The sequence below is a fragment of the Lithobates pipiens genome, unplaced genomic scaffold (assembly GCF_037356315.1).
Source record: "Lithobates pipiens isolate NorthernLeopardFrog02 unplaced genomic scaffold, aLitPip1_a1.2 Scaffold_23, whole genome shotgun sequence".
Classification (NCBI taxonomy): Eukaryota; Metazoa; Chordata; class Amphibia; order Anura; family Ranidae; genus Lithobates; species Lithobates pipiens.
The window spans coordinates 74,377,109-74,390,674 of record NW_027507785.1 but is presented as its reverse complement, the minus strand read 5'-3'; the positions used below and the strand labels follow the sequence as shown (position 1 = coordinate 74,390,674).

The window sequence follows — 13,566 nt, the reverse complement described above, 5'->3', positions numbered from 1 at the left end:
CCTCCTAAGGTGCAGTCCCATTGTTAATTGTGTCACTTATTGTTTATGTCTCTCTGCTCATCTGTGTTTATATTTATGATAATGTGTAATGTACTTTGTTGCTGGCTTGCCTGGTCACCCCTGACTAATCAAGGCTAGTTGTTTAATTAGCTTAATCTTTATAGAGTGTGTTGGTTGTTAAGCAGCTATGTTAATTATATTCCTGTTTATAGTTTGCATTGTATACAATAATGTGATCTGACTCAATAAAGAGTTCCAGTTCTCATACAAGCTATTGTCGCCTAGTCTTGTATGCTATGCAGTATTCAGCTATAATATCTGGTTCCTATGTCCAGCCTGGAGGAAACTATATCTTGATGGAAGCCCCATGCTGGGTGCTGGGCGGTTCCATCACAGGCAGCCTTCATATTTGCATCTATAAAAAAGCCTTGTAGTGTAAAATCTGCAGAATAAATGTTTTAAAAATAAAGACAAAGATAACAATTGTGATTATTTGGTATATATTTTTGTGCATTTTTTTTAATACAATTAAAGAATGGAAAAAAGAAGCATAAGCATATAGGTCCACACAGTTTTGTTCCTTAAAGTGTTACTAAACCCAGGACCCTACATTCACTATATTTGGTCTCCCACAGTATACAGATCATGGAAATGGAAATTATTTTAGTAAATATAAACTGCTAAATACCTTTTCTCATCAGCAGTATATAGCGGTCTTGTAAATGCTATCAGTGTCTGGTTAAAGTGTGTAGAAGGGGTTTTCATTCTACTGTGACTGTCCTATGAGGCTACAGGACCCCTGACCCTTTGTCTGAACAGTGCTGATTGGCCCTGTGCTGATCACATGCACCCTCCCAAGAAAAAAAAAACTCTAGCAATACACACCAAACTGAGCATGTGCATTGTGTCTCCAAAGGCTCTGCAATATCAGGCGATGGATTGTGGAAAGTAGAAGTGGGGGGGGGGAATCAGTGAAGACAAAATCAAACAGCCTTTTTACACAATGCGGAGGATTAACCCCTTACATTCCACAGTGAGTATAACAAGCATGTTAACTGCATATACTGATTTTACTGTTGTGGGTTTAGCAACACTTTTAATTACTTAAAGCAGAAGATAATGTATGGAAAATTTTGTATAGATACATTGTCGCAGCTTGGATTGATTGGATGAGGTGGAGAGGTGAGATGGTGAAGTCAGTCTCCAACTTAGCCAATCGGAGAACAATTTGCATTCATTGAGAAAATGAAAATTGGTCTCTGAGTGCACCTGTGCTGAGTAAGTAACCTCTTGTGTTCACTAAGCAGCAGTGCAGCAGCTCAGCACAGGACCCGGAAGCTAGCAGTAATCATTGTAGTAGTGGTGATTACTGCAAATATTTCCAGCTTCCTTTGGGAATCAACCAGGTATGGCACACACATACTTACATTGGACCAATGTAACTATGCAAAAATACCCATACGGAAACTTCAGCTTTAATAAAAATGTACTTCTTAATTATTAGGATGATTTCCAGATTTAAATCTGAAGAATTGTTTTTTGGTCATCTTTTTTCTGGACATTTTTTTGACAGAGTTGTATGTGAGTGGTAGTGAGCCAGAAACAGCATTTGTAGTTGTCATTCTGTATACAAATAGATATGCTGCTTTTCACAGGTCATCTTCAGACCAACTTTCTGCATATACACAATCCATTTAAGAAAAAATCACGGAACGTAGGCTCTCTTCCACGGAACGTAGTAGACTGGAAGCCCCTATAACGATAGAGGAGTTAAATGTAGTAATGAAAACAGTTAAACAAGGGAAAGCACCGGGGCCTGATGGATTTTCAATCCAGTACTATAAGAGTTTCCTCCCAATCTTAGGTTCGCATATGTTAAAGGCCTTTAATGCGATTGGCCAAGCCGCGGCCCTCCCACAGGATGCACTTAGAGCACACATCTCGGTAATTCCAAAGGAAGGGAAGGATCCCGCGGACTGTGGGAGTTACCGGCCTATCTCATTGCTAAACTGTGATCTGAAGCTTTTTACCAAACTATTGTCCTCTCGCCTCCAACCATTATTAAACCAACTGGTACATCGAGACCAAGTAGGGTTTATCCCTACTAGGGAGGCGAGAGACAACACGGTTAAGGTACTCAACCTGGTCCACTATGCCAATCAAACTAGAACACCCTCTATTTTTTTAAGTACAGATGCTGAAAAAGCATTTGATAGGGTGAACTGGGGGTTTATGTTTGAAGTATTGAGGCATATGGGACTAGGTGAGCATATGATAAGGTGGATATCTGAAATATACTCCTCCCCGCAAGCTCTGGTTAAAGTCAATGGGGTATTCTCAGAGCCGATTAAAATCTCAAATGGAACACGGCAAGGGTGCCCACTTTCTCCTATGCTGTTCGCTCTTTCGATAGAACCGTTACTGAATAAAATTAGGCTAAATTCAGATATTAGAGGTCTACAAGTTGGAGATAGGAGCTATAAAATCTCTGCTTATGCAGATGATCTGCTGTTCTCACTGGTTAGTCCACATATCTCACTGCCAAATTTAATGAAGGAAATAGAAGAGTATGGTGCATTAGCAAATTTTAAAATCAATTATTCAAAGTCAGAGGCAATGGGGGTAGCCCTTCCCCGGGAAAAACAACAAGTGTTACAACCCAATTTTAAATTTAAATGGGTAGGGACGGCCTTGAAATACCTGGGCACACATATCCCAGTAAAGATAGAAGAGACATTTAAGATGAACTTCCCCCCGCTCCTTAAGGCAGTTAGAATATTGTTAGAGAAATGGCAACAGGGACGGCATTCATGGTTTGGTCGCCTGTATCTATTACAGGCTTTACCGATAGAAATCCCACCTGCTTTTTTCCATAAAATAGATACGGTGTTCACGAAATTTATTTGGGCAGGTAAGCGACCGAGGATCAGTAGAAGCCGGATGACCATGCTAAAAAGAGACGGAGGCTTAGCAGTACCAGATTTACTTAAATATTATAAGGCAGTGCATATTGGGAGGATTATCGACTGGTGCCGACATACAGAATTTAAGATTTGGATAGAATTAGAGCAAGAAATGTGTATAGTACCTCTCCGAAGAGCGATTTGGTGCTATACAAAACTACCGGAATCCATGAAAAAACATCCTCTTATAGGCCCAACATTGCAAATAGGGTTTAGAATTAGTCAGAACCCTAAATTCTCGTCAGCACATTCCCCATTAGTCCCGGTGCTAGGTAACCCCAGTTTTAAACCAGGAATGGAGAGGAGGGACTTTAAGAGCTTGCGGGAAAAGGGGTATATGCAGGTATCACATTTTTTGCAATCTAATTCCTGGCCAACAGTGACTATATTGACTCAACAGGGGGGCCAATTTGAAGTGAAGGTGTGGCAGGCAATGCAGCTTCGGCACTTTTTTGAGTCATTAGGTCCAGCAATAAACTATAAACGAGATCTAACTAGATTTGAAATATACTGTGAAGAGAAGGAACCTCTGTCTCGAACGATATCAAAGATATATACATTGCTTATAGCCCCCCCAGATAATTATGAGATGCCATGCTTTGTAAAGTGGGAAAGGGACTTGGATAGGACATTCTCATTAGATCAACGTCAGAGGATGATATACCTCTCGTTAAACACATCAATCTGCACTGGAATTCAGGAATTGAATTACAAATTGTTGACGAGGTGGTACTATACCCCATCGAAGCTCCAGAGGTTTTCCCCTGGAGCTTCAGATCAATGTTGGAGGTGCAACGGGGGACGGGGGACTTTATTACATATTTTCTGGACCTGTCCCAGGATCAAACAGTATTGGAGAGACGTGCAAAAAATTATGCAAAAATTTACAGAATATCCAATACTAGATGACCCGGCTTTTTTTCTGTTGCACCTCTCACATATCCCAATAAGAAAATATAAGGGCTCGGTATTGTGTCACATGGTTAATGAGGCCAAGGGATGTATTGCCCGTTCTTGGAAAGATTCTAAACCACCAACAATAGCAATGTGGTTAAATAAAGTGGAAGATTTAATATACTCGGCCCAGGACAGAAGTGAGCAATATGCCAGGATATGGGCGGTATGGAATGTTTTCCTCTCTTCAGAAGAGGGAAAGAAACTGCTGGGGAACAGGGAAAGATAAGGAAATCACCATGTAGTGGGATTAAGTAAATTGTATTTGTTGGAGGCAGAAGGGGGGTTCTTCTTTTTTTTTTTTTTTTTGTTCTGGAGGGTGGGAGGGTAGGGGGGAAAAAACTAAAATAAAAGGAGGGAAAGTGGAATACTTAATAACAGCAGAGATAAATAAGAAAGGGCTCTCAGTTATGTAAACCAGGGAAACTGTATTTTTGGTAGAGAATAAGATGGGCTGAGAACCGATGAACGCTTGTATGTAACTATGAAGATGTGTGTAATTTGATTCTGTGACCTCCTTGAAGTTTAAATAAAGAATATATAGAAAAAATCATCTGTCCACTCTGCCTTTAAATGTTCTAGGAGGTTAAACATAAAGAATGTTTTTAGGTTCTCAGAAATGTCCATCCAATGTAAAGGTTAATTTTTACTGCAGAAATTTACATAATTTTTGTAAGTTCCTCAAGTACTTCATTTTTTTTTATACAAGCCCACTGAAATGGAATTGTCCCCCGGCCTGTGAATTTTAGGTTGTAATGGCTTTCAAAATTACGTTGGAAGAAATAAGTCACCCATTTCCAATAAGATAATGATGAGTTGTCTGGAGTAATAGACCAGGTATTGCAAGGGGCTCCGCCATCTCTATATGTTTTGTAGGGGAAACTTCTGTCATCATCAAGCACATAATGTATATCACTAGATACAAGACTGGTGCAGATCTCTATACTAAAGTCACTTGTATCAAACCATTTAGCACCTTTCATAGCACGAGTACGATGGTATTGAACACTGTGGTCTCCACTATGCCCAGAAATTGTATTTGTACATACAGCACCACAGAATGGACATTGCACCCAGCACCCAGAAAACTGCTTGGATAGATTTACATTAATCATTTGTTCAAGGTAGGTAAGGTCGCATTTGGAAAATAAATCTTTGAGCTTTTCCAAAACAGTTTTCAGAGCTTTTGTCATTGCTTCCTTCAAAAAAATGATATCAGTTATATTCTGATATTTCACACTCTTGAGATCCTGACTTGACAGCTTCACATCACTTCCAAGCTGAGAGCAGAAAGTATCCAGCCATTCACTGATATCACCCTGTTTGTCATTGACTATTCTAGTTGATGTGTTGATGGCCTTTAATATAATGTTCTCAAATTCATCCAGTTTAGTGTTTAGAATTTCTGGTATGTTCTTATTGTCTTTACAATACTCTTTAACACACTCTTTGATAAAAGTACTAATTGCAGATTTTGGATCATCGATATAATTTAGGTAATGCTGAAAATTTTCCTTCTCCGCCAGAGACCTGAGTAGACAGAACTCTAGTTTTGATCTGTTTCCATTCAAGGCTTGATGGTTATTCTTTACCTCCCCAGCTAAGTTTATTGCAGATTTCTCATCGACTTCTTGCCGGATGGCCTCTTCCAATTTGGTACACAGGAAATCTGCCAATGTTGTGATTTGTTTTTTCCCCTCACAGGAGAGTTTAAAACTTTGCAAAAATTCATGTCTCTTACTTCCCAAGTAGACAAGGGGGTCATTAGCTTGTCTAAAAACTTCCGAAATCCTGTGAAATCTGCGAGCTGCTTTCTTACACAAGAACAGTGATGCGTACAATGCAAACTCCTTCCTGAATTTAAATTTATCTAACTTGATGTTTATTTCCAATGTGATTATATTTAGAAGTTCATGGAAGTAAACATACTGATAATCTAGTTTTTCCTGCTGCTTTGAATCAATGTATTCATCCATTCTCTTGTTTAGAATCTGTATTGTATTTTTTATTGTTTTCTCATCATCATCTGAAAGCTTTTCTTTTAACACTAAATATTTTTGTTTGCTTGACATATATTTAGAGAATTCTTTTAGCAAGTCGGTCCATTGAGAAGAATCGTTAATTGTATCAGCTATATTGGGCTCATTTTTGAAGCGTTCAAGAAACACATTTTGTAAATCTCTGTCGATTTGGGGTGGTTTAGGAGTATACGTTTCCTCAGTGACTTTAGTGATCAGAGAATTCCACATTTCGTTGAATTTTTCTTCCAATTCATCTTCAGTGACAATTTTTCCCTGCAAAGACAGGGCCAATTTCTTGCTTTCAGCTAACATTTTATCTTCATATTTCTCACTCTGTTTTTTTATAGTTTTATTGTTGTTATTTGATCTAATGAGCTCTTTAGATTTTTTATTTATCTCATCTATCAATTCATCTTTAACTGAAGCCACTCTGTTTTCAGTATTAACTTTCCATTGAACTAGTACCTCTCTGTCCTTTTCACTATTAAAAAATGCCATAATCTCCCCTTGGACAGCGCTGTATATTTCTTCAAACTGCTTTTTTAAATATATCTTATCAACCTCCTCTTGTTCTTCCTTGTAAATCTGGTTGCTGATTTTCCTTTGAAGGATCAACATGTGTTCCCTTAATTTCCATGTCCACTGACTGTATTTTACCTCCAATTTATTAAATGCAGCAATTTCAAGTGAATTTTTGAAGCTGAATACAAAATTCTCATTGAGCAATGCATTCCACAAATCATTTATTCGAGATTTGAGTGTAGAGATAGTTAAAATATTGTGTTTCCCTTCCTGTTTTCCAGATTCAAGTATGACCCGTCTTAGCATTTGAACGTTCTGACTGTAACTTGGATTTGGGGGAGCCATGGGAGGGTCACCTTCCCAGAGGTGGGCAAAGTAATGGATATGTGTGTTTACATCAAATTTGATGACCTCGTTGAAACATGTGACATCACACTGCTCTTGCTGTGCAGCACACCTTGTCATTTCATCCAGTTTTTCCTGGAGCCGTCTCCTTCCCTCCATGTTTTTCTCTTTGGCTGTTATTTCTCCAACATTTTGATGAACAAAGACACAGCTGGGTTGTAGATTGACTTTCTTCATCCTTAAAAATGCTTGAACAACAATCTGTAGGATGTCTTGCATTTCAGAAGGATTTTCCCCAAAGATGTTGATCAATGTCAGGTTACCCAGGCCAATTACAAAAGTAGCCAGTTCGTTGTCATGATTAAGTGTAGTATCTTTTGAAAGTTCAACAGCTTTAAGTCCTTCTGTATCCACCACAAGCACATAGTCAAAGTTCATTTCCTGTCTGAGTTTTTTGTCAACCTCTAAAAGCTGCATAAATGCTCCTCTAGTACATCTGCCAGCACTCACTGCAAACTGAAGACCAAACATAGCATTGAGTAAAGTGGACTTTCCAGTACTCTGTATACCTAATACAGAGAGGACATACAGTTTTTTGTCTCCTAATATTTTTATCAGCTCATCCAGAATGGCTCCAATCCATCTCAGTGGTACATGTGCAGCATCACCATCCATCAGCTCAATTGGATACCCTGAGACCATGAGATTGGCAACAACTTTTGGCAATGTGAAAAAACTTTTATGCTTTCTTGGAAATGTTTCTAAAGCTTCATATATTTGTCCAATTTCTCTTAGAATGTGTTCAAGACCAAAAGTTGAGACTTCAATTTCAACTGATAATTTCTCTAATCCTCTCTCCATTGTTTCTATAATCTGTTTATTTTTATTTTTTAGTTCCTTTTCCTCCTTTAGTTTTGACCATTTATTGTGGTATTCCTGGTAGAGCACTGAAAGAGTTTTTGAAGATAGATCATCTAAATACATGCTAAACCACCTGAGAAAGTACATTTTTGAGTCTGAGTATAGAATGTGCAGGACAGTTCTCATGAAGTCATTAAGAGGAAATGCTCTTTGAATTTGTGTATTCCTTATATCCTGCTTTTCAGACTCAATGTTGCTCCGCTGTTGCTCAATACTCATGTTACTATTTTGTTTCAGTCGGGTCACTTCTTTGTCTTTCTTGCACCAATTTTTCCAGAGATCTCCTTGTAGAGGCAAAAATGTCTCCTTCATGGTTGATACATTTTTTTCTTTTAACAATGACAGTAAAACATCTGCTTGTTCCCTTCCCTGTTTGCACTGTTCTTTGTCTTCATCCACTATAAATCCATGTTTCCTGGCAATACTGGCACATGTGTCAAGTGAAAATCTTTCCTTTGAAATAGCCAACAAAGATTGTATAGTTTTTGATATCTGTTGTACCAATTCTGCTTCATTTTGGTTTTTTATACCAATTTTTACTTTGGTTCCCTTAGATGAAGAACCCTTTTCTTTGTCTGCACAGAGGCAAATTAGTGGTTTTGAGGATCTTAGTAGCCAGTCTAACAGTTCTCTCCCTTTTGTATCCAATTCAGAGAATAGAATGACAATGACTGAGGAAATTTCTTCTAAGAATTTCACTTGTTTGTCATGTTCTTTGGCATCACCATGTAGATTAGTGAATGCAATGCAGTCATCAAACCTGTCATCCTCTTTTCCACCTGGACAATACCAGGCAATCTCTGTCATTCCATTCATCAGCAATGCATTTTGTGTGCTTCCTTTGCAATGTCTGTGATAGAAGATATCATGCCTCTGTTTACTAATCAACCAGTTCATTAACTGTGATTTAGAGGTAGAAGATGGACCAAGGCGAAGGAAGGCTATGATGGGAACTTCTGTTTCCTTAATAAACTTGTCATAAGATTTGACACTTTTATTTTTCCACTTCTTTTTAACTTCCTGAAAAGCCCAAAGTGGGAACTCTACAGAACTTGTACTGGGAAGACTTACCAAAAGTGGAAGAGCAAACTGACAAAATGAAAGTTTTGTGTAAAGATACTGTCTCATAAAATCATTAGCACAATGGAATATTGACATTTGAACATCCATTGGGTGAATAGGTTGTTCGCTGTTTGAATTTTGCTGCTCGAAATCTTCATTTTCATCATCTAAAAATTGTTCTAAAAAATCAGTTGTGTGCATGTTTTCTTCTTCTTGAATACTCCTCACCTCTGCATAGACAGTTTCACTTGTGAATTCACACTGCACATATCTTGCACGATAGTCCAACATAAGTAATTTTTGCAGGAAATGGAGAGGAAGTTGTTTTTCTTTTGAAATCTGTTCTTCAACCAAAGAAGGCTGACAAATCTTATGAAAATCAGCATTCTTCATTTTTTGGGGGTAATACTTCTCAAGGTCCAGTCTCTGCAGCAGAAATAAAAAGTCTTTGTCCATGCTTCTGTAATCTGTTGCTATATCATTTTTAGTAGATGTTTTTTCTTCCTTGCATATACTATTCAGCTCAGTGGCAATCTTATTTTTTTCCAGTTCCATGTCTGTTGATTCCCGATAGCTAAATGCTCTGAGGTCTTTTTCCATTTTGTACCATTCATGTTCTGAATACTGTTTCATTATTTTATCGACATCAGGAGTAATATGTCCTGCCATGTGTTTTTTCATAAAATGTAGACGTTCTTTTTTCTGTTCTAGAGACATTTCTTGATATTCACCTACAGATGTCAGGCCTGTGTACAGGACAAAAGCTTGAGCCCGATCAGTGCACTGACTTCTGATGCTTGTATACTCCTTATAGGTTTCTTGCATCTGATGTTTCAGAAATTCTATTTCTTTGTCTCCTAAAAGATTTTGAAAGCTGTAGTTTTGAAAACTGTACCCAGAGTTGTTGGCAATACAGAGGAACAATAATTCTGTGTCCATTTGTTTGGTTTTCCTTAGTGAGCTTAGAAAGGAATACAATGAAAGACTAATATTCATTGTAGCTTTAATTTTTGCTTGAAGTTGATCATCACTGGTTGAGTTTATATTGACAGTAACTTGCAGAACTTCATCCATAGAATTCTTTAAAATACCAAGAAGCTCTTCAAAATCAGACACAATAACTCTCTCAAGCTCATCCTTATCAGAGTCATATATCCATCTCATAATAAGTGAAGCATTGGGAAAGTTTTCAATGGAATAAATGTGAGGATGCACTAACGATTTCAATAAAGTTTTTGTAAGATTTGTGTCTTCTGTAGAATTGTCTTTGTATTTGTCAACAATACTTACTAAAAATGCTTGCAGGTTTTTATCTGATAGACAAATCATTTTCCAAGCACTGTAACTTCCTGATGTTTTACAGAGTTCCACTTTAAAGTCATTTAACTCCTGCAAGTGTTTTTCTGCATTATTCACATCCCAGAACCCCACACCCTGCAAGAATAAATTTGCTTTTTCTAAAGCATTAGGTAAATTTTCTCCAATCATCATTTCTGTAGTGAGACCTGTCTCTGACCTGTAATGGTCAATCAAAAATAAAGCTAGTTTTAAATTATCTGCAAACTCCTCCTTGTGATTGTCCACAATAATCTTCCACACTGGTATCAGCTGAATTCCACGATCTATGACACTCCAAGTTTTGTTACTGGTTATTAAACCAGATTTCCACTGTGGAAGAGAATCAGCCTCTGATGGGCCTCCAGTTTTAGTAACAAACAATTGAACATCTTTCTGAATGTTGGATGTTTTTGAAATGTGCACAAATCCCTGTGTATTTGTTTTTGACAAGTCAATATCTACTCCAAATCCACCGTAACTAACACCCACATATATATTCAGTGCTTCAGATGTCATTTTTTTTGCTTCTTCCATCTTGCTGCTGTCTACTCTATCCATGGATGCCTTCCACCAGAATATCCCACCAAAATGTATTGGACCAAGATTAACATGTGAGCCAAACCTCTGGAAAAAATCTGAGCATTTTGTTGACAATATGGATGAATTTGAATCAATTCTCAATACATTTTCTATCTCCTGTAATGCATTTAGAGCAGAGGGAGAGAGTCTCAGCTGATCCTTTCTGAAGTAACAGGATGCTAAAGGAATGTAATTATATCTGGTGGTGCAAACGTAGCCGTGTTGATCTGACTGATTGCTTGTGTGCTCAGACTCTGCAGATTTTTGATAGTTAACACTACTTTTTAGACCAAATCCCATGAAACCTGCAGTAATTGAGCTACTTAAACTTAACCCGATTTTCTCAACTGTTTTATGAAAATTTGATTCTGCTTTCTGAGAGGTAAATTCTTTTTGCTCAAAAACAGAACTTTGTTCTGGTCCAACAAGTTTGAAGCCCTCAGGGATACACAGAAGTGGTTCACGTTTCTTAAACATATCTTCTTCATTTTTGGTTTGGAAAATTCCCTCTAGTGCTAGGCCTCCAGATGAATGTTGGATGACTTCTTCATCGATTAGGTTTTCTTTTTTAGAATATGACTCCTCTCTGAAGTTAATCTGCTTTTCAAAGTAATTTATAAGATCCAACAATGATTTCTCAGGGAGTGCTGAGTATTCAGAAGGAACTTCCAGAATCTTCCACATTTCTTTTTCACGCTCTTTAACAAAGCCATCGTTTCGACTTTTACCTTCAGATGTCATTTTTTTTAAATCTGCTATTAGATTATGTGCTTGTTTATTTTTCTCTTTTATGAATTGGTTTCTCTTTTCTTGCACTTCAGCAATATTTACACTGCTGTCAGGTATGTTAAACAATTTATGTAATGCCTTCTTTTCCCAGGGATAACGAACATGTTTCTCTATCACTGAGCATTCTTCAGGCTGAATATAGTTTAATGATTGAATATTTCGTATGCCCAAACATTCTCCTATGATGGAAAGCCAGTACTCAGGATCCAGACCAGTCTCTTCCAATTTATTTTTAAGATCAGTATTGACAGAGCAGCCATTTAATCCGTGACCTGACATCTCTATAAATACAATAAAAAAACTTTTAAGTAAACCAATTCAGTTAAAATATTTACACATTTCATATTTTAGGGTCATTTGTCAATGCATTGGATTATGAATTGGATTATTGCGGTATTGGGTAAATTCACTCTTTTTTGCATCATTTTTTTCCAAACTTTCTAAATTTCTAAACCAACTGCACACTCTAAAACTTCACTACACAGCCCCAGTGGCAGGAAGGGTTTTCAGAATTACTTCTCCTTGTCATTTTTTTATGAAAAGTGAACTTACCCTTTATAGCGACATTGCAGTGCAATGGCTGCTCCTTATTCCCCAGGATCTAATCAGAAGGAAAGTGAAATCATCCTCACCTAAGCGCTAAGGCGTAGGATGGAGTAAAGTAAGTATAAATCAATTTTTTATTTTTACTGGTACGTTTTGAAACTACTGAAAATAGATCATTTTTGAATGGGAGGAAGATCTGACAGTATCAGGGGGCCTTCCGTTTTACTGCAAGGTTCACTTTAAATATATCTTAAAGCATATTAATGGTCAAAATGTAAAATCATGTATCCATTTCCACATTGTATTTCAATTATTTTTAGCCTACTATAAAGGCATACCTAGGGTCTCCAGTGCCCTTGGCGAGAATCTGTATCAGCGCCCCCTGGCATCCCCCCTTCATTAAAGAGGAAGTAAACCCTGATGGGTTTACTTCCTCTTTCATTCCCTACAAAGGCAAAGCATAATGGACTACTATGCATCGCATAGTAGCCCATTATGTGTCACGTACCTGACACAGGAGCCAGCGAAGTTGCCGCTGTCCCCTGTAGTCCGGCGCATCCATCTTCTCGGTGGGGTCTCGCAGCTCCGCCGCTGTCATTCGGCGGAGCCGCGATGACGTCACTCCCACGCATGCGCACGGGAGCCGACACGCGCGGTAGCTCCATTATTGGAAATGCCGCGCTCAGTGCGCCTGCGCGCCGCTGTCTACGGCGCATTCGCCGTACACAACGGTGCCTGTCTTCGGGCAAATATCTCCTAAACCGTATAGGTTTAGGAGATATTTCTTGGACCTACAGGTAAGCCTTAATCTAGGCTTACCTGTAGGTCAAAGTGGTTTGTAAGGGTTTACAACCACTTTAAAGAGTTAGAATTTCAGTTGTTTGTTTTTTTACATAAATTTCCTTAAATTTTTAATTGTCTGCATATCTATTAAAGATAATGTCCCTTTTCAATGGTTTTGACTTTTGAAAAAGATATTGTACATAAACATAGTAGTCAGATGAGATTTAGGTTAAACACATTCAGAAGAAATATAAAACCTTAATGAGTTATATTAGAAAAAATATAAAACCTATTTTACATTTTTAAAGGTGCTAATTATAATAAAAGATAATGATCTGTATTCATATTATGCTTATGCTTCATATTGTGCTTAGCTTGGCTATCTAAAATTTCAATGTGACCTCATATCACAGGGGTCTCCAAACCCTTGGGGGCGGGGGGGACTGAGGGGGGAGCAGATCAGCTGTGTGTCTTGTGTCCCGTGCGAGAGAGGACAAACAAGGGGGAAATAAAACGTCAATCCCGGTGTCTTTGTGCTGCTGTTACATGAGGGACACTCTCTCCACTCACAGCCGTGCTGACCCCTCTCCAGTGTGTGTATAGACTCAGGAAGAGAACTACAAGCCACAGGAAGATCCCGCCGCCCATGAACATCATAAAGCTGCTGATCGCTGCCTCCCCCCAGGTGGGGGGGTACAGAGATGTGCTGGGGGCCAAGGTGCACAGCGGAGTCCAGCAAGGTA

The 13,566-nt window shown here is 38.3% G+C and overlaps 1 protein-coding gene across 2 annotated transcripts in view; it reads right to left on the bottom strand.

Annotated features, from left to right (window-relative positions):
• Positions 1-483: 483 nt before the first annotated feature.
• Positions 484-13,566, bottom strand: part of LOC143927671 (interferon-induced very large GTPase 1-like) — a 54,037-nt gene continuing 40,954 nt past the window's right edge. For both annotated transcript variants that reach the window (XM_077451893.1, XM_077451894.1), the window contains exon 2: positions 484-11,775. In XM_077451893.1, the coding sequence (XP_077308019.1) occupies positions 4,577-11,773 (7,197 nt within the window). In that variant the 5' untranslated portion in view covers positions 11,774-11,775 and the 3' untranslated portion in view covers positions 484-4,576. The remainder of the gene's footprint in view (positions 11,776-13,566) is intronic.